The 22,268-nt window shown below is 38.8% G+C and overlaps 1 protein-coding gene across 2 annotated transcripts in view; it reads right to left on the reverse strand.

Moving 5' to 3' along the window:
* Window positions 1–4,886: 4,886 nt before the first annotated feature.
* The window catches only part of DLGAP2 (DLG associated protein 2), a 466,793-nt gene continuing 449,411 nt past the window's right edge, over window positions 4,887–22,268 (reverse strand). For both annotated transcript variants that reach the window (XM_061989737.1, XM_061989738.1), the window contains exons 10-14: window positions 21,439–21,524; window positions 19,807–20,222; window positions 11,554–11,645; window positions 7,459–7,611; window positions 4,887–5,105 (exon numbers count right to left, since the gene is read on the reverse strand). In XM_061989737.1, the coding sequence (XP_061845721.1) occupies window positions 4,887–5,105; window positions 7,459–7,611; window positions 11,554–11,645; window positions 19,807–20,222; window positions 21,439–21,524 (966 nt within the window). The remainder of the gene's footprint in view (window positions 5,106–7,458; window positions 7,612–11,553; window positions 11,646–19,806; window positions 20,223–21,438; window positions 21,525–22,268) is intronic.

Here is a 22,268-nt window from a genome sequence, read left to right on the forward strand (position 1 = left end):
GCTAAGAAAGCTGGGGAGGAATGCACTTGCGGAGGAGAGACTTGTTAAGATCCCTGACCAAGAGGGCTTATCTGCAAGTGCCACCAGCTCCTACGCCTGGCACAGGCCAAGGCTCTCCTGTGGTGCCCTCTCAGGGGAGCTCCTCCATTGCAGGGATCCTTGCTGCCATCCCTGTGAACAGAAAAAGCAGAGATTGCTCTGGAAACTTAATTAATGCTCTTCATTCCCTGCCTACACCCTGGAGAGATGGTACAAGCATCGCCTTTGCCTCTGCTTTGCTCAGGTCTTCCTCTTGGTTCAGCAAGTCTTTGCTTCTCCGCTGGCGCAGGCTCGGACCATAGGAGTCCTCTCGGGCACTGGGAGGGTGGTGTGGAAGGAAACTCCCTGGCAGCATGGGGACAGGTGGGAGAGGCCCAGCGTCCCATTGTGCCGGCTCACCAGGCCAGGGGCAGGGCAATCTGCCCCAGCTGCAGCCCAGCCTAGAGTTTGTCTGTTGGCTAATAAAGTGCTTGGAGATCCTTCTGGATGAAAGGCACTGTGTAAGTGTAAGTGTCAACCTGTCATACACCAGGAAGCACCTCTCTAGACCTTAAGAGGTTTGCTGATATTCCTCACCTCAAACACCATTTGCAGGTGGTATCACTGCATTGTCAGACGGTAACAGGAACAATAACGGGAGTAACGCTGCTTCATGCTTCATTTAAACTCTCTAATACTGAGGCTACACAGGATTTCACAGCTTTTCAGTGCTCACAGCTTGACACCTGGAGCTGCCAAACCAGCTTCAGACCTCAAATTAACATGCACAAACGAGCACTTGATGTGTCAGCCTCTGGTGTGCCCCCTGCCGCCTGCACCAGAGCTGGAACACCAAGGACATCCAACTCACCAACCAGGCAGCTCAAGGCTTTGAAAGCAAAGGGATAAGACAGGCCGAAATGGAGGCAGCTGGCTCCGGTGCTGGGGCTGGAGTGGGCCTGTGTGGGGAAGCCATGCTGCCCGAGGCTGAGGTGGGATTGGGAGCTTCTCACAGGCATCACTCCCAGCAGGGCAGGAGGAGACTGCGGGTCATGTTTGGCACCCCATCACGTAGCATTCATTTCTTTGCCTTAAAAAACCACTCAACACTCTCTCATTATATACTAGATGCAGTGCTGAAGAAGTTGAAACTAGAGTACTAATTTACTGATACAGCAGGACATGGGCTTATTTTAAAACAAATAATTTCATTATAATAAATGTGTTTTTGTTTACATATATGTGAAATCCACGCACCTTCCTATACACACTTTAATTCCTTCCTGATTGACCTCAAATCTAACATAGTGAAAAGGTTGAAGCATGAATTAAAATGTAATTTTTTGGCATTAAACTGTACAATATTATTCATCTTCACACACTGCCAAAGGCCATTCTAATCAGGTTGACGTGAAATAATAAAATACTTCATAATGTACTTCACAAATTTACAAAAAATTTCAGATCTAAAAAAATACACAAAGCAAAAATAAGTATGGCAAATAGCAACAATTTTACCAGTCAGGTCTTTTTCTTTCTTTATTTTTTCAGAATTCTGTTTATTATACTTGTGTTTTACAGATAATGAAGAAATGAACAAAGACTTTCTATATTTTTTAATGTTCAAATAAATATTAGTCCAATTAGTATTTAGTTAAACACTAGGCTGTTTTGCTATATCCAGCTGTTCTGTGTGGGTCTACACCATGAAGTCTCTAAGCAGAAAGCATTCCACATTCTATCTTTATGTTCATTTATGTTCCTTTTAAGTTGGTTTTATAATTGAATTTTATTTTTATGACGTGGGTTCAGATTAGAATTTACTGTTTCTGTGTTTATTAAGATACGACACGCTGTGTTTTTCATGTCAGGGATCGAAGCAATATGACTGTGACGTATTTGCAACACAAGTATGATAAGCATAATGTTATCTTTCTAAACTAACCAAATGTACAATATGTAAATAGAAATGGCTTATTTGCCTTTAATGATAGAATGTTACCTGTACAATAATTTAATGTATTGCACTTCGAAATGTAACATGCACAGATAACATATTATCAAATCTTTCAGTAGGCATCTAGTTTACTTTTGATTCTTTCTATATATATATATATTTCTCTTTTTCTGAACAAAAGTAAAACAGAAATAATAGATATCCAAAGCTTATTTGAACACTTTCTCATAACTGCATGGAAAATGTAAAATACAGGGCTGGCATCTTTCATGCAGGAATATTTCTTGACTGAGAACATTCCCCCAAATTTTAACATATCAAAAACCTATCGAAATTTGATTCTAAATTTAAAGACTTATATGGACTCCTCCAAGTCAGCATTATTAAGTCAGCTGGGGTTTGTAATCTGTTGTTTTCACAATTTGTCTTTATAAAGTCTGGCTGCTGGCATGATCAAATACAACTTGTCTTAATCGCATGACCTGTTGCTGCAGGTGATAGTTTTCAAGTGAGTAAGTCAAGTGTGATTTCTCCTTGAAGTGTACAGGAAAATTTGATAAAATTTATCAGCTGCCATATATGTATATAAATATATATGGGGTATGTGTCTATTTGAAATTTCTTAAATCTAGGAGAGACACTGGCTTTATTTTTGTGTGGATATTTCTAAGTAGCAACTCCACTTCAGATAAGACATCAGTTTTCAAGAATAAAGACGCCAGGTACATTTGTATCTAAAATAGTACAACAAATAGAGGAAGTAGCATTGATGTTCACTACTTAGGATCCAGCTCTTTCCTTAACAGAAAATGCCTTGAAAACATGAGAGATGGAAAATATAATGTTTTCATCTATAGAAGAATATGTCAGGGATTTGTTCTTTTTTTTTTTCTTCCCCCCCTATTTTTGAAGGATATACATTCGTCTTGGTTTTTGCTTCCAAATATAGTTTAAGGCTATTTGGTAAAGTATATACCAGATATCAGGCTCAATTTACAGGGTTTCCTCCTCACAGAAACTTCTCAAAACTTCATCTCTATAAAGATTCATATCTTGAAGCTAAACATGCTTTATCAGCTGTGCTCCAAAGACAGAACTCATGCTTAATACTACACACCATAGGAAAAAGAGAAGGAAAAATAAAAATAGAAAACCAAATCAAAACAAAGGAAACCAGATTTGAAGCAATGTCAGATCTGCGTAACCTCTGATACTTCATGTTTTCAGTCATCTGTCAGGCTGCAGGGTGTATGGGATTCAGATTTAAAGTGCTCATCAGGTGAAGAACCAAAGTGCTCGAGTATAATTAAATAGCTGTTCTGCCTATGGCTAAATACATTGCATTTGTTACAGCGGGTAAACGGGATGCAGTAGTGGGGACTGTCTGTTTCACTGGATTCGGACTGTTTTGACTTAAAGTTCAGTAAGGTTCAAACCTTGGAATCAGGGGCTGCGGGTTACTCATCTTATTGCGTCTTCACCTGAAGACTTCTAAGTGCTGGGTTGCTCAGTTGGCTCTGGAAGGGAGGTGAAGTGGAATAATTCTGCCTTAATTTGTTTTAAATTAGAGCCTCTTGACTGTGGTAGTTACCACTTCTATCTTCTGACAATGCGAGGCCTAATAATTCCTTATATTCCTTCCTTATATTTCATGGCTGGAAAACTCTTATCTCTTAAGTCATGGTTTGTTTCGTTGTTTGATTGTTGTGTTTTTTTTACTTTTGAAGCAAGCAAGAAGCTTATTCTTGCCATAAATGATACTGCATAGAAAAATAGTTCTAAAAAAAAATACAACTGTAAACCACAGTTCACCTTTACCTTAACATAACCATTTAAACTTAGATATACTTACCACTCACATTCATATTTCTTAAACTGTTTACAACATCACAACTGGCATTTTTAACAAGCAATATATTTTTTTTTCTCAAGGATACCCTGGAAACTCAATTGATATAACATTTTGAGAGTTTGAAATATTATATGTAGCACAGCTCTTGAAATGAAAGACAGAAGGTTTATAAAATAAACGTTAACACGTAAAAGAACTGTTAAAAATGCAATGAGTGTTCCAAAGGAGCTAGTATAACTTTTTCTTTACACATCTTGCTACAGAAGATCTAACTTTTTAAGGCTTCCGTTTTCCTTTCACCCATCACTCAAGTCCTCTTGCATTATAATTTTGCTTAGGTTTCAGAGTGTCGGTACACTGCTAATAGCAAACGTTTCTCAGCAGACATTCCCACCATCACCACCAGACTTGTATGCTTCTTGGTTTCCGATGAACTTTGGAGTTTTAGTGGCTGGATATCCCTGTTCATCTCCAGAAACTTGCCATGACATGAGAGGCCTAATGTTATTTCGCAGTAACAAAGATGAGAAGAGTGGCAGAGCGCATGGGTAAATAATGGTAGCTGGGTTCTAGGAAAAGAAACTGGAGGTCAGAGAGATAAATGGGTTCTTTCTTTCCTGCTCTTTACATTTGTAGCACCTTCTACTTGGATTAGCTAATGCCTCTAGTGAATGGTGAGATGCACCCATTTATAGTTTGTTATTCTTATCCCTAATTATCACACATTATATAAAAATATAAATAACAAAAAAAGTAAGCTGGGTTCCATCTCAAGAGGTGTTTCTTGTTGTCCTCTGAGAATATATTGGATAAGTCAGGTCTCGACAAGCCCTATCCATTGTAGCTGATTGTAAGTCAGACAATAAATACAAAAAGAAGTCGTTCTTGCGGCGAGCTCAGCAAATTCTGAGGAAATCAAAAGCATTCCACTGTGCTTATGGCACAAAGAACACAACAGCAAGGGCATATTTAGTGGAGAGAATGAGACAAAAATTACCAGGTAAGTGACAAACTGTACAAGCATTTTGTTTAAAAAAGGAACTCTGCAGCAATCTGTCTTTAAAGCCGGGTTTGAGCCTCTGGGATATATATCTCGATGCTGTCTGCACGCTCTGTGGCTGAATTCTGCCGGAAAGAAGCTGCTCTCTTGGCAGCCATTAGCCGTCTTCTAGCTTCTTGTCGCTGTCTGTCAGGTAGGTCCAGAGATTTTTCTCTTGTGATAGGGAATTTTCCTTTTGGGGGCTTCTTTGGTACAGGAGGAGGAACCTTTCTTTCTTCCTGCAATAGGGTATTAAAACTGCGGGTGAACTGCGTGCGGAAGGTACCGTCAGCACAGCATGCAAATCGAAGACGTGAAATGCAAAGTACTGGCTACATACATCAAGCATGCTCAATTTGTGCTCTCCAGTCAGCTGACTAATGGATTACATGAATAGCTATCCACACTAGGGACACTGACAAAACTCTGTTTTTCAGCAGCCATTACAAATTCTGCAGTCCTATGCCTGAAAAAGATGCTTCTTTCTACTATCCTTGCACGTATCCTGCACATGCAATCTGCATACCTCGCTGCCATATGAGCTTGTTTGATTTTAGCTGACACATTATTACATTCATTATAAACAGAAACACACACTGTCTCTCCAATAAGAATTCAGCACATCTGTGTGGTCTGATCAAGTGAAAAGACTGTCTAAGATGAGCAGGACAGAATTTTTAATTAAATTAATCATACTGAGTTTACCCTCAGCTGGAGGGAGATAGCAACTGTTCATACATGTCTATTAGTTTGGTCTCCTCCACGAATTGCTAAATGGAAACACGCAAGCACCAAACAGAGAAAAAACATAGGGGTAATTGTTCTGCTCGCCAGCCTGGACTGTTTTAAAGAAAATGATATTGAATATTTATTGAATTATAAAGTGAGAGTCGGTAGATTTTTGTACCAAAGTAGCTGTAAAGTGCTATGCAGGTTTTAAACCGAGAATTGTTTTGAAGTATGGAATCAATGTTTTACTTTATTTAGCGACTGTGAAATATCACATCAGGGCCTCAAAAAGATAATTTAGAGTTACGGAATCATATGATAATTTAGGTTGGAAAGGACCTTTGGAGGTGATCTTGTACAACCTCCATTCAAAGCCCACTTGAAATTAGATGCAACTTTGAAGTTAAAGCATTTTTTTCAACATCATGTTTGATACTGGACTGAATAGCCCCAAAAGATGGAGACTCCATAGTTTCATACATATAGTACGGTTATTATGATTATTTTTCTATTATATCACTTCTTAAAAGTAACAGTAAGAGTCCAGAGTATGGGCTGTTCCTTATGGAGAACACAGTTAATTTGATGCACAGCAGGATTCAAATAATACAAAAATTGAACTGATGCACCTATGGTTACAGACTCTTTGTTATTTTGTCTTTTTTAAAAAATCTAAGTCTACTATCAAAATGCATTAGCCAAGACTAAATAACTAAGGCTATTTAAGAACATAGTTCTATATTCTGAACTCAACAGGAACAGTGCAGCAGCCTAAGATGCTATTCCCCATGACAGCCAGCTCTTCCAGTCTTTATTTTCTCTATTTCCTGTTTCAGACAGGAACGTAAGTGCTCCATTCCTGTTGTGTCATGGTTTGGGGATTTTTGGGGGGGTTTGTTTTGTTGGTTTTTTTTTTTAACTTTTAATTCTTTCCCTCTTAGGAACATCACTGTTGCTGTCACTATAATAATTTCTTACTGCCAGTTGTCACTAGTAAGCAAGAGTTGCAAACTCACCATCCACCAACCAGTTGGCTGAAAATTAAAATCCAAGAGGAGCATGAAGAAATGAAAGAGTTGTCAAAATGCCTCCTAATTCCTCCCAAACCAAACAAGTATTCACCTGAGGCCAACAGTACTGACTCAAACCAAGTGCTGTCTTCACCTGACTGCTAACAATAATCAGCAAGGATAGTGGGATAATTAAGGTGAGGGATGAAGCTCTAGAAAGGGGAAAGGCAGTTTCAGAACTTCATTGCTTTTGTGGGCAATTTGCCACCCTTGATTTGTAAGCATCATGGCTGGGGTGGCTCCCAGGTGGTGGACTTGCAGGACAGAGGTGCAGACAGTTTGCCAGAAGTACTCTGTCCCCAAAACTTTTGTGGGCAAGCTTTAATTTGACCTGCACTATGTTTTGTCACATGCATTTGTCTTACTCCCATTCTAGTATCAGTTGTATTGTGCAGGCAGGATTAAAAACTGTAGTGTACAGTCTGAGCTGCCTCAAATGTAGCACTGTCTAGTTTACCGTGACTGAATTCTTGGGCTGTTGTCTTCAGTCTGAAATGAACAGAATTTAGTTCAGTTCTAGTCTTTAGAATATGAATCCAAATAATTTGAACAAAAGTGTTATCAAGTGGATTAACTTAGCAAAATCCATTTTATTTGTTATACATTTCATCTTGACATTGTTAAAAAGCAAAAAACCCTCACATCTGATGAAGTTCTCAGTGTATAAATTGGGCCATACCAATTAGACACTTCCTAGGATTAGAAACCTATTGTGTTTCACTATTGTATTTAAGAAAAGGAGGCCACAGGGCTACGAATGGGGAGTAAATGGTATTGTCCATAGTTTGGTTACCTTCCTTTCAGGTGATTCTATTATTTTCCATTCATTGAGCTTCAACTGGTGCAGTTCATCAAACTTCATGCTGACGTCTTCAATTGAGAGCTGCAATAAGTCCCAGAAACCTGCAAGGTCCTGGGAAGTTGGTCTCGGCATGGCACTCGGGTCCTGTCACGCACAAAAGAGAGAATACAGATCGATCAGGAGACTTTTTAAATAACATGCTTTGAGGCAGGAGAGGTATCATGCCAGGTTATACTGCCACAGTGCTGCTCGAAGCTGAGGCCACATATGCTTTGCAGCAGGGAGTGGGCACAGGAGAGTGGAGCCTACACAACCCAAACATGGGGGAAGGTTCATCATACACGAACCTTCCTGAATCCATGTGGCACGGGAAGGTCCTTAGCACTGTCTGCTGTGCTGACCTGCATTTCTGAAACAGAACAAGCTGACAGCCTCTGCCTGCCAGTTATTAAAGGGAAAGAGCATGTGGTTTGTACTCTACCTAGCTTGAAGTCTTTCTGGTTAAAAATTACATTCATGACAGCTGATTAGAGGGCAAAACACCACTACCACGAAGTTGTCGGCTTGTGCTGAATTTGATGTTTGCATTGTCTGGCGTTTTCAAATGTATACATAAGACGTAAAATTTTTATGGAGATGGCAGGATTTTTTCTCCAGGGAGTAGAATCACACTGAGGAACTAGAGAGCTGCTACCTCCAGGTATTGCAATTAAGTGACACTATGAGCACAAGACTTAAGGCACAAACATTGGTGGTAACAGTTACAATTAGCAAGATGACCCTCCCTTTGAATACTAAACTGATGTCAATGTTGACTAAAAATTACATTAGAATCACAGGATCATTATGGTTGGAAAAGACCTTTAAGATCATCAAATCCAACCACTAACCTAACACTGCCAGGCCCATCACTAAACTAAACTATATTCCTCAGCACCTCATCTATGCATCTTTCAAATATCTCTGGGGATGATGATTCCACCACCTCCCTGGGCAGCCTCTTCCAATGCTTAATAACCCTCTTGGTGAAAAAGTTGTTCGTAACGTCCAATCTAAACCTCTGAACACTGAAACTGGGTAGACTTAATTGGGTAGATCCCAATTTACTCCAAGTCCATTTAAAATGTATGTCTGTGGTATCAGTTATTCTACAGAGGTCAATATCTCAGGCTTCAGGAACTGACTCCCTGTGTGAAATTTTGTCAGGACAGTCCCAAGGCAATTTATCTTACATTGCCACCGATTGTTTCCAGCTCGACTCCTCTCCCCAGTTGTCTCTAAACAGCCATAAAACGATGCTACTCTTTCAAATGCCGTTGCGCTGTGTATCAAGGCCAAGCGCTGTCCCGTGCTTTGCGCAGCCCGCTCTGCTGTGCCGTTGGGGAAGGGCCACAGGCAGCGTGCGGCACGGCGCGGCGCGGTGCGGTGTGTGGACACAAGAGGGCTGCCTCCAGCTGCCAGCGCCTACGGATCCAGAGCTCTCCGATAAATGCTGGCACGCATGAGGACTATTGCAGCTAACTAAGTTTTGAAAAGATTGGCTTAAACCTGTTTCTTCTCAGAAGCTGCTCATTTATTGGTATCTTATTTGGAACTCAGCTTTGCAGCCCTGCTTCTGAACGAAGCCTAAAGCAGTAGGCTCACCGGTGCCTGAGCCACTCTGTCTTTGCCTGCAGCCATGGTATATAAAGCAATGATCTCAAGAGCTGAGCAGAATCTGTGCTGACTAGAGAGTACGGAGGAAAACACTTCAAAGGAAAAACAGGAGATAATGTGAATAATGCAGAAGGGATTAGTTATAAATCACTATGCCGGGTTTTTTTCTAGCAGTTAGTGGGAACACTGTAGCTAGCCAGATCCTTACACAAAACTTCAAGAAATCTTACAGTTTTATGAATTTACCCTAAACGAGACTCTCTGGTAAGAGATCCTTATGCCAGAGCACAATCAAATATGTCCTTTGAAGTTCCTCTGACCCTTTAGAGAAGTCCACAGGTGATGAGTGAGTTTCCTGGTTAAATTTCAGTTAGAGCAAGTATATTCCTCTTGAACTCTTGAATTTGCAGAAGTAAACACCACTGCTCTTTGTCCTTCATTTATGCTTATTGTTGTTGAACAGTGTTGGAGAATCTGCTGTGTGGTAGCTCTATAATTGCTAGATGTTTTTGAATGGGGGAATACACTAATGGCCTGCTATCTGACAGCCTTCGTGTAGGACACCAAGATGCTGCCCAAGGAGCATGTGGAGAGTCATGCTGTGGATATGCACTAAGAGACTATTTAACACCAAACTCTGTCACTAGACATAGGAAGGAAAATCCTCAAAACGTAAATGAGCTGAAAGTTCAGCTCTGTAGTTGTTGCTTTCTTGTAGAGCCCATTGCTGATTTAATGAAGCTGAAGAGTACTCAAGAGCCTAAATCTTCAGAGTGGGGGAGAGCTGCCATTTTGGAGATTAAAGGTTTATTATCCAACTAAGAAGGAGAGAAATAAAATCTTGCCAGTTTTTCGGTCGCGTTGTCACCAAGGCAGTAGATTTCTCCTTGTGCTCCTATGTTTTTTACAGCAATGAATTGCTCACACTTACAAACAGCTGATGGCTGTGCTGAGCAGGAGTCATGCTTGTTATTACAGTAATGCCCTTGAGCACAAGTGCTGGACCCACTTGAAGGTAAATGAATTGGAGTGGAGGTTAGGCTTTCAAAATCTTAGTTTGCATAGTTTAATCAATTGGGTAATGGAGGGCACTTTTAAATTTGCAGCGAGAAACTTTTAGACATTGATGAAGATTTCTGCCTTTCACTGTGAAACAAATGACTAGATGGACTGGCACACATGATGTATTTGATATTACAAGTGTGGTCATCTCCTGCTTGCCTGACTTTGCATATTTCCTCTGTCATTCTGCAACAGCTATTAAAATTCTTGTTTTGACAGAGTTTTTGAAGTGGATAATTGGATTCTTTCCTAATGAGGACACTGCATCTTATAATTTTCTGTCACAAGGTAGGACATTTTTGGCATGACTTTCTCAGTAATGTTTGATTGCAGTTTCAGGAATTATGAATTATTAACTTCATGGATGGAAAGCAGCAACAAGGTCTCTGCAGGATTAATGTTGTGCCCTAAAAAGTTATGTGTCAAATACTAACAAGTAAAGAACTGTAACTAACCAGACACGTCTGCCATCATGCGTGGCAATAGAACTTGTCACTTTTAATATATGAGGTGTAGGGGCAGTCAAAAGGTGAAAGTTACACTTGATTTTTGAGTGAGAGAAATAAAGGTGTCACACCACTAGCTGCAGCTAGAAGAATTGCATTCTTCTGTTGATTAGTATCATCTTGCCACAATTTTTGTATCACTGATGGCTGCTGTCATATTAATGAAGATAACATTTAGAATTGAATTAGACTCTAATGAACTTCCAGAACAATAGCAGTAACTCTCACAAGTAATATACTGCATCTGTTCCTTTAGCCCTAGGACATCTTCTATATAATTGGCAATGCAAATTATGAAACTCAATTTTATGAACATTATGTATATTCCTATTTCCAAGATCAATCTTGTTTTCAGGTAGGTAGAAGCTCGATCATATATTCTCCACTATTCTGCTGTTTTACTTTTCTTCACTTACTGTAATGTGAAATATTTCTCCATTCTTAGAAGAAATATGGTTACTATTTTAGGGTATTACAAAAATAAGCCATAACATTATGTCTCAGAAAACTTGCATTTTTTCCCTTCCCATTTTTTCCTCTTTAAAAAAGACAGAAAAAAAAAAAAAGAGAAAAGTCAGACAGGTGGAAATTACTGAAATTACATGTTTGCTTTGACAAAAAAAAAAAGAAACTAATGTATAGGATTAAGCTAAAAAAACATAAAATTAAAGGAGCAGTAAGACAAAATGTGAGATATAAAAATGACATTTCAGAATGTTAATGTCTGGGTATGCTACACTTGTTTTTGTTGCTGCCTTCGAAGTAAAACCATTAAATTCTGAAATTTAAAGTTACGTTGTGTGGAACATCTGGGGATGAATAGCCTTAAACTCTTCAAGAATGGCCAGACATGGTGACTTACCAGATTTTGCTGACATAGCCAATAAAATTGCTGGAATTTCTGAGACATGAGGAGCTGAGCGCTTCCAACAGCACTTCGGATCTTACCTAGGACTAAGCATACAGACAGGTTATTACCAACAGATGTCTTTTGGTAGTAAATGCAGAATCCAGCTCCAAAAATGTGCAGCTGAAATGAGTGAATATTTACTTCACTTCTACACTTTTATAAGTGAAGTAAATACATGGTTTTGTTGCTTGTGATTATATACATAAAATATATTTGAAAAAGATGGAGATACATGAAAGCTCTGTGACACCTTGCCCTCTGACAATACCAAGTGATACATTAATAATGCAGAACAGCTAAGATTGTATTTGCTTAAGGAAGTAGAAAAAAAACATGTAGGGAATATAGACAGCTTCCTGAAATGGGCATACATACATATGTTTTTGACAGCAATCTTAAATTTCAAAGTAAATGGCAAGCCCCCACCCCCCCTTTACATTTGCTGATGTAAATTGAAAACTGTTGAAATAGTCTTGCCTCAAGAAACAGTTGGGTGCCTTTTCCCTCTGGTATCAAAGGGACCTTTACATGTACCTTATATAATATCTCCTGGTTCTGCGATAAGAAATAACTTCACTCAGTTGTCTGAATGATCCCTGGGTGAGCTCTCTTTATCCTGTCTGTTCTGAGGCTAAGGTTAATATATTAAACTATAAGATACTCCTACCATAAGGATGAGATCCTCAGAGAAATCACAGCTCTTAGACATGTCTTGGCTCTCCATTAGGAGTCAGAGGTTGCCAACCCAGGAAAATGCACAATGTCTTAAGCCCAGGACCTTCATAAAAAGTAGGACATAAGCAGGTTCTCCAGAACTTTGCTGAATTGTGATCAGCCCCATGGCTTGTTGGGGTTTCCCTGCTATTAGTGTGCTTGCCGTTTACAGTGTGCATAAGCACTTGGGGAAATTGACCAAATTCATTGTACTTTGCTTTGCTTCCCAGAGTCATCTGTCTAAATAATCAGTAGTCTGAGCTCATCAGCTTAGCCATGTTAGACATTTTTAGATGAGCTTAATCTCATCCTGGAGATGCTTATTTCTTTCCATTGAGTGGAGTGCCTAAGGGGACTGGCTTATCCCTAGGAAACTGACTCCTCCTGAACTCCCACATTTGCTGGGATAAATACCATACTTTGGTAAGTGGCAATACACTTTCCTACACATCCTTGCCTACATTTCCTTTCCTCCCCATCCATCTCTATGCTGAAAAAGCATCACTTCTAAAAGTATTGTAAACTGGGGCTTCAATGGAAGATTGATTTTACCAGTAGAAATTCTGGTTCTTTGAATAATGTTTAGGGTAAAGACAGAGAGAAGTGGGGTTCAAGTGGAAATGGTAATTACTCTGTCATCTTTTAATTCGAGGAAACAATTTGATAATTCAAACAAGATGCAGAGGGTGGAATGAAGCTCAATAGTACAGCAGAACTAATCTGCAGCCTGAGATGTAAAAAATCTTCAAATCTGTTAGAGCTTAACATTTTGTTACTATTTAGAATAAGTATAGGAGGGAATTGAGCAGCAAGTGAAAACAGTCTTTTGGTAGTAAGCATTACATTTTAATTCTGCTTTCTCTAGAAAAGTGAAATATCTGCTTAAACACAAGTAGCAACAAGAGATAATCTGAAAGTTTTAGACTCTACTAATGTGGAAACATACAAATTCTAGAACTTTAAAAGCATATCTTAATACATTAACCTGTGGTTCTCAAACTCTCTTCCATTTTCTGATAGAGAAACAGTACAGCTGTGCCACAACAATAAACAGCAATATGCATCATTTGTCAGTCCTGTGTGGCACCGATTTGTGAAAGAGTTAAGTGGTTCAGGTCTGCATGAGTAATTCACTGGGGTTTTGTTGGCCAAATGAAATGAAACATTTTGATTTGTTTGGGATTTTTGATCACCAAACCCCTCACTTTCCCTCTGTGGAGTTATTGGCATATGGAAAGCGATGTTTTGGGTGTTAAAACCTGAACAAACTTAGAAAAAAAAACTAAATGAAACATTTCACTTGATCTGAAACAAATCAGTTTAATTTGGTTTTGAACATTTTTAATAAAGCAAAGATTTCAGTGACAAACAGCCTTTACCCTCAGTGCTCTGTTGCTCAGGACATAAGACAAACTCCCAATGTGGAATCAGGGCCTCTTCTTTGTCAGGATGGGAAACTGTGCTGTAGCAAGACCCTGACATTGCCTATTCCAAGCTAAGCTCAAACATTCACTGGGGAGAAAATGAGGATGATTCTGTAGGCTGATAGGTGGTTGTCTCATAGTGAAAAAAAGATCAGTTTTAGTTTCCTCTGTTGGAAGTTATAGTTCATAGACCAAATACATAGCTTGAGTAAGAGGCATTTGTTTTAGCCCTACTGCAGAAATGTAGATCTTGACAGAATCTATGTATGGTTGCTATTTTCTACTGAATCTCACTGTTGCCCCAACCCTCATATTTTATCTTCATTATCCTGAAGGATCATGTCAACAAGCATTGGTGATTTAAAGCCCAGTCAGGCTAGAAAAGATTTAGGCACTGTCAATGCAGCATTTTGTTGTCATACACATCTGTTGAGGATGTAAGACATTGGGGTTCTGGGCTACTTGCATGTGTCACTGAGTTACAGTGGTGAGTACACATATATCATTACAGCCCTATCGTTTACTAAAGATCTAACTCTTTCCATTTCAATAAGTAAATCAGAGGTAATAAAACATGGAAGTTAGAATCTCTCATATTCATGCTACTCTGCTTTGCTGTAATTAAATTAAAGTATTAAAACACTTCAACTCATAATCTTTAGCACAATATTAATAGACAGCCAAAGCCTTGTTATTAATTTCATGCATTGGGGAATTATTCTGATGAGTGCAGATTGATTATCTCCATGAAAGAATGATGAATGTTAGAGATTGGAGAAAATGAGACATTTGGTAATGCCTAGAAGATTTAGCTTGTAAATAAATAATGATAAAATCTATCAATGCACATAAATATATATAATTTTCATATAATCCGTATACTTCTCTCCATTAAGATCATGTTATATTTACTTGAATGTCAAGAATGAGTCATAAAACCTTAATTCTTCTCCCTGAAGCGTAGGAAAACACTTCATTTTTGCTGTGTGGTCCTATATGGCTTCTACTCTGAAAACAAGCAGACTCAGGATTTATATCCTGAATAGAGACTGCAAATGACCAGTACACAACAGGAACAATTAACACAATGGTGTCTTTCTCCCTTCAATAGGCATACTACAAAATTGCAATTAATGTGTACGTGTTGTATTGCTTGAGAAATGCCACAAAACCTTGTCATTGAAAATGGTTTCATATCACAAAGGTAGAGGGGGAAAAGTCAGATCTACATTGATGAAACCAAGATTACAGTCTGATGCCATAACTCTATTCTTGACAGGTTAAAAGCCTTGCTTTATTGTGTCACTGCTGCACCAGCAACAAGAAACTACTAACAATCAATCTGTTTCTGGCATTCATTACTGTTTATTTAAATTATGTGGTTTAATTTAAATTTTCATTCCATTGGATTGTTCCTTTTTTTCCCCCCTAAGCTCGTAAATAAATTGCTCCACAAACAATCTGGGAAAACATGCCTGGAAACAAACATTGAAACTGGCATTTAGTTCATCCTTCTAACTCAAAGCAGGGATGGTATTTGTCTAAACTCTAAACCCAGTTTACTAACCCTAAGAAATTGATGTCTTTTTCACTACGAACACAGCAGGTAGGCATAACAATAAAGGTATAATGTTCAGAGTGAGATGGAGTTGAGTACAGCATAGTTGGCAGTGATCTGGAGAGAGTAGGGAGAGCAATGGGACTCAGTGCAAACTTGTTTTTTACCCCAAAGGAGTTGAGTTCAAAGAGGAGAAAATTTGAGCAGAACAATACAAACAGTAGGAGGAATTCTCCAATTCCATATTATGGGACTGTCTTCTATTGACTTTAAAGACCATTCCAGGGCAATTAAGACATTCTGCAGTCATTTGCAACACTCCAAATGTAAATTTCAATAGCTCCTGAAGGATAAGTTTGCGCATAGCATTATGAAATTATGTCCGTAATTTCTCTTTGGTTAAAGGATAACCCATATTTGGTCAAACACCTAAGAAAGCTTTTATGGATGATTAATTGATGAATACACTAAAACAAATTGGTTGTGAGGTTTTTGAAGGTTTTTTTTTTTCCCAAAGTATGGGGGACTTAATTCTATGCTTTCTGCTACTATTCAGCTGCATTAGCAAAGCACTTGCAGTACTGCAGAAATATGAGCTGGAGGATTAGCAAGGAAAAATCCACCATGCATGGAATGAAGGGGTAACGGGAGCGAAGGGTGATATTTTGAGCTCTCACTCTCTCGAATGCCTTTTTTTTTTTAGACTAGAGATCACTTTCCTATGTAGCTATGCCAGCAGAGCTCCTAACCATGATGCAGAAGATACCAGCAAAACAAGCTTTCTGCTGGTATAGTTTATACTAGAGTTATTTTTATTTGCACCTATCTTAGGATTTTTATGTGACAGTGAACTATATGTTGCTGTCCTCCATCTGATTTGTGTACTGAAATGTTTCAGTGGTCATGCACGTGGCATTGTGAAGCCCAGAATGTCTTCTGCTTCCCTCTGCCAGACCTTGCCTATAAGCTGCGGGCAGCAACTGCGGCTCCCCACTGACTCTCCCCCTCCTCACACTGGCCTCCCTGCTCCCATCACAGAGCAGAGTCCTGGCCTTCTTGGTCTTCAATAGCCTTCTGACAATTGAAAGTGTTTTTCTTGTCATCACCTACACACCAGTAATAGCCAAACACAATTTTCAGGGTGTAAAACTGAAACTCCAGTCAGCACCCTTGAGAAACACATATCTTTGCTTGAAGGCACCCTGCTAGAGCAAAAGATCAGATGACTTACCCTGGGAACAGTTACAGCCACATATATATTTTATATATATCTCTCTATATATGTTATAATAAACACTGAGAAGACAAATAACTGCCCCCACAAACAATATACGAACTTTGCAGAGACTCCAAAATACAATTCATGGCAACTGACCAAATAAACAAATTCTGTGAAAAGAAAAAGAGACAGGTTATTTTTGCTGCAATGATTACCTTCTCCTTTCCTAAGACATGATGAGTGAAGTTCTTAAAACAACATTATGGGAGAAAAGCTACAGTGAAAGAGAAAATCAATACAGCAATCAGACAGCTTTCCATGATCTCAGGGCTATTGTGTTAACGCAGAAAATGAAATTGTTTTCTAAAACGCAGTTCTATTTTAACTCTTCTCATGATTAAAAGAAAATAGAAATGGTATCTTAAAGACAGCCTTCTCCTATGAGGTGCAAAGCTATATTTGGTCTTCAGGTACGATTAATATACCCAGGCCAAAAATAAATTATCTGGCTTTAACAATGACAGTTTCAATGCACAAACTTTGCTGTGAATTGTTTTGGGAATAGTAGCTGCTGCTGGAAGATGGGAAAACATACTTAGTTGCTTCTGGCTCTCCCATTTGTGTATATTTCCTTCAGGGAACTGCCAAATGCTTAAATATGTCAAGATACATTTCATGGTGGGGTATCATTAAACTTTAGTTCTTGTGGATACATACATTTCGTAGCTCAAACTGGAGATAGAAAATGTGTCAAAGACTCAACAGGAAAAAAAAAAATCATTCACACTGAAATTTTAAAATGCCGTGAAGCTCATTCCCTCAGTGAAAATAACTCTGATAACTTCCTTTTGCTTCATGTAAGCTACACTAGGTGAAGAGATACCATTTCAAAGATGGTGTAATTTGGAAATTATTTCAAGAAGATCCCTTGAAATCAGTCACATAAAACGGAACATTGGGAGTCTAAGTGTCACTTTTGACAATAAGCTGAAGACAAGCATCTGATTTTGCATACTCTATGTAGACTTATCCTATAATAATTTCTCTAATCAATCAGGGAGCCCAAAATGTTCCCCCAGACTCAAGTAACTAACCCATTTTGGTTAGTTTAAAAAAGGGATTTCAAGGGTCCATTTCAGCTGTGTTTTAGTAACTATATCAGGGAATTGCTCTTTGTTTTCCTCTTACAGAGTGGAGTCACTCTGGAAATGGGGAAATGAAGTCCTGATATTCGGTTTTGTTTTCTGACAAATATTCTAGGTTAAAAAGGTGTCACTGACTCCAAGTTTTAATAAAAAGTTCTGAGGTCCAATTTGTCTTCATGTCCTCTGTACAACTTACTGAAAATGATCTTCTGTATTGCCATTTCAGAGTATTTCTGGAGTGCAAGAGCACAGTTTCACATGGTGGGAGGGAAGGTGGTTCTGCATCTGGGAATGGGCAGCTAGCTAAAATCAGCTCTGCTAAGTTTTCCTAACATAACTCTCTATCTGTATCTCTGAGTGAGGACAGAGTACTGACATGAGAACGTTTCTGACACTTGCTTCATGTGGCTGCAGATTTGATTAGGGTTGTGCATGAAGAATTTGCTGAGAGAACAGGTAGTCAAAGTTCACCCCTTGCCTGCAGACTCTTCACTGGCCTCCTAAGCAAAGAGAGAGGCTAACTGCCCATGTGTTTCTCCCCTTTGCTCCTTAACAAGTCTACTCCTTCCATGGAGACTGAAATCTTGCTCTTCTGAACTTCTGCTTCAGATGCTAAGTACTGATGTCCCCACATCTGTAACAGGTAGCTTTGGAAACAGGTGCTTTGGGATAGTTAATGATGGCAGAGAAATATCAAGTATTCAACAGTGCAAAGATTTGGGGAATTGAAAAATAAGATATCTACAGTAAAAAGAACTATTAAAAAAAACATTATGAAAGAGGGCTTGGAAATCCTCACACGGGCTCAGCAGAGCAAAATACTTTATTATTTGTACTTTATCAGCCATGTGGAGGGTATTAAAGTCTTCACAGTAGCAATACAAAGAAAAAATTTTCAGCTCAGCTCTGCCATGATGAAAATAAAGACAAAAACCTACGCTCCAGAATGCAGTGGAGGTTGAAGGAAAAAACCACAGCCTTATGCTCTCCTCCACCCCAAGTCCTATGTTGTTACCTGGCAGACTTGTGCACAATATAATGAGAAATATGACTGTAAAATAAAAAACGACGAGGTAAAAATGTAGGCATTCTTTCTTTTGAAAAGGTCAGTGCAAGAAATAGAAATTGGCCTTTTAGTCACTGTGTAGGCCTGGTCCAAGACCCGAGGGTAGATCATTGCAAGAACTCATTGAGAGGGAAACAATACAATCAAGAAAGTATTTGGAGGTGACGGTGAGATTCGTCAAAGTGCTGGAAAAGATGCTAGTGAGAAAACTTAATATGAACTAATTTGTGATCTGAGAAAACCTCATCTAAGACAATAATTCAGATTGGCAGGGATTGAAATATTTATAAAACTGAGCCTGAAGAACAAGGATAATTGACCTCAGAGGGAATCACACGGAGCTGGCTACCGAGTGCTAGGACCACTTTGATATATTACTATCATTAGTACTGGCTTGGATCTTGTTCCAAAATAGTCTACATTATTTTTCACTTTATCCCATCACTCCTTTCAAGGTGTCCACAGGATGTGAGAGAATAATAATGATTCTTGACAAAATTGTAATAAGAAAATGCAGCTGAACTATCTAACAGTGCATACGCCTGTGTAACTGCAGAAGTACCCCAACTATTGTTATTGCCTACTCCTTTTTGTTCTTCCTACCAACTCTTAATGATACGCACAAGTTCCTGGAAAGGAATGAAAACATTTAAAAAATGACCATTAATGAGGCAAATTTTCAGTTTCAGAAAAATGGAAAAAAAATGTTAATGTAGGACCAACTTGTGTGATCTGGCAAAGGGTCAAGCACTGGAGCCACAGAAATGAATGGGAAAAATGTGTTGGGGCTGGAGCTGTGGATGGAGCCATTGCACCATTTCAGCCATAACTAATACCAGACTTCCACCCTGCACTTTACAGCTGGCTCCTCAACCACTTCTACAAAACTTTACTCTGCAAAACGCTAGCTTGGACCATCAGTTGCAGGATGAGGGGAGGGGAGTCTTACATTTAATGGTTCTATGGAATGTCTTTGGTTCTACGAAATGACTAAGAAGAAACTACAGACGATGACTTTACCCTAACAGATTTCTTAGTTTAGTAGATATCTATAAGAAAAGATAGTTAAATATTCTTACTTTCTTCAGAAAGATCATTTTCTTCTGCTTCTCTTTCCATTTCTTTACACCATCCTTCCATTCTCTTAGTTTCAGTGTGTAGCAACTTCATAAACCAAGATCCGTCCCGTCGACAAGGAGACATTCGTCCAGTCTCTACTGTCTCAATGGCTGGCTCTAGCCAGGGTTCTGGTGGTGGAAGGTTTGAGGTGTCAACTGGGGTCCTATAATCTTCTCTGTAACTGAACAGTCCCTGTGTTCGTACAGTTCTCACTGCACTGTATTGGGTGGGTGTGCTGGGCTCTGAATGCTGCTGGAATGATGAGCCAAATTGAAGTCCCTTGTCCTCCATGGTGATGTGTCCTGGAAAGCCCTCCAATTCCAGGTCAGCCTGGACAGCTGCTGTTACGCTGTTTGAGCGCTTGAATCGCCCATGTCTTGGTAAAGAGGGAAGAGAGAAAAGAGATTAAGACATATAAATACGTATGTGATTGTACAGAGGCACAGAATAATGTTTCAGTGAATGGATTCTGGTTTTCTCCTTGGCCTTTATGTTAATTATTTTTCTTTGTGTGTATCTCACTGAAATAAGACAGTGAATAACGACAGAGAGGAAAACCAAAATGCATAGTGGCATCATTGATCTGAGCAAAGATACAAAATAAAATCATTTAAATCATCTCTGGAAGCAAATATTGATTTATTCTCATACTAAAAAATGTGTCATTACTAAATGAACTGGAAATAACTAACAGAACTGCAGGGTTACATCTCCTGATAGAAAACTTTACAGTACACGTATAAAAAAAAATTAAACTTTAAAAATACCTCTCTAATTAGATAAAATCTGTAAATATGCTGTTGAAAATCCTTTAATAAAAGAAAAACTGTTTGTTTGGGTTTTTTTAAAGGTTTTTTTGCTTGCCTCATAGGACAGCCACTAAATGTTGATTTTCTACTGTGATATGCCACCATAGGATGACATTTTAGAAAAGTTTTATGTTAAAAAGATAGATAGAGAAGCAAAGATTATTTGTGAAGTATTTTCACATCTGAGCCTATTGTTTCAAATTACTTCTAGTCAATGACAGTAAAAGGCAATTAGCAGCAAGATAGTTTCTGACAGCTGCCATGCAATGAGATAATGGTCCCAGTCCAGTACTTAAGAGGCAGTGCCTGCCAGGGAAAACCTGTGGGTTAGTACATTAGCCAGCAGTTTTACAAAGCCAGAGAAGGTCTGAAGAAGTGTAGAAGCTGGTTCTATTTCAGGATAAAGATACCATGGGTTACATCCTAACCACTGTATCCTCCTGTGTGGACAGGGAAAGCCTGGACCAGCATGAGGGATACTATTGAAAGAAGACTATTCCAAAGCTCTTTGTATTTGTTCTGCCAGTAATGATGTTATATTCATCGATTACTTCAATTTAAAACTTTCACTTCCTTCCCTCCAATTCTAAACTGGAAAGTTAACTAAATATGAAGCAACTGCTAAGTAATCTCTACAAATTTTACCAAATGACCAGCATGCATAGAAGTTTGGCTTTGCGAGTTACTTAGAGGCAGCAGTTGACAGATGTTTGTTATTAGCTCTGTTTACAAATGTGCATTGTGTTATGAAAGACTACAGATTTTTGTGCATGCTTGAATTACCGTTTCTCATCTTCCACTTGTATTCCAACAGAGTGGTATTCCCGTAGGCCTCTGCTTTCAGTATCCGAATCAGTTGCTGTTTCCACCTAATTCAACAGAAAAGATACATCTGCAGAGTGAGCACTGACAATTCAGCTACCTGCACTCATTCTAAATTAATTCTATACTTCCTCTCTTACTGCCAAGAAATATCCAGCACCGTAAAACAAATGAAACAGATATTCATCCTCATATCATTGCTTTGGTGCTGTGTATCAAAAGCTTTGCACAACTACTTCTTTTTTGCCATGTAATTCCCTATTTCAAACCCAAGCAGATGAAATTAACTCAGTTCAGTGGGAGCAGAGAGTAAGCTTGGTCTGGAAGAGCAGTTCTTAGAATGAGGAACCCACAGGATAGCCCCTTTTTATATTATTATAAAACAGTCTCATTAGAGTCCTTGATTTACAAAATAAAACCTTAAGTAGCCTGATAAATTCAGAAGTGATAAAAGGAAATGTGGCAATGAAATTTTATTGACAGCTGTGTTGACAAATATAGAACCATTTAAATGACGTGAGGGAAACAGCAGAATGCCATATCTCACCTTCTTAATAACATGGTCCTGAAAATGCTGTATGAAGCATGTAATTTATGCACTTTTGATAGTATTCCCATCTGAAATACACTTACCGAAATACATTCACAGTAGAGTTTTCTTCATAACTGAGACCATGTTGCTTTTGCAAGTTTCTGTGGGATTTTATATAACACTCCCCACCACCACACCGCCCCCAGGTCTTTGACACAGACATAACGAGTGCTGCAGTATGCAAATTACACAGAATGAA

The sequence above is a fragment of the Colius striatus genome, chromosome 2, assembly GCF_028858725.1.
Source record: "Colius striatus isolate bColStr4 chromosome 2, bColStr4.1.hap1, whole genome shotgun sequence".
Lineage (NCBI taxonomy): Eukaryota > Metazoa > Chordata > Aves > Coliiformes > Coliidae > Colius > Colius striatus.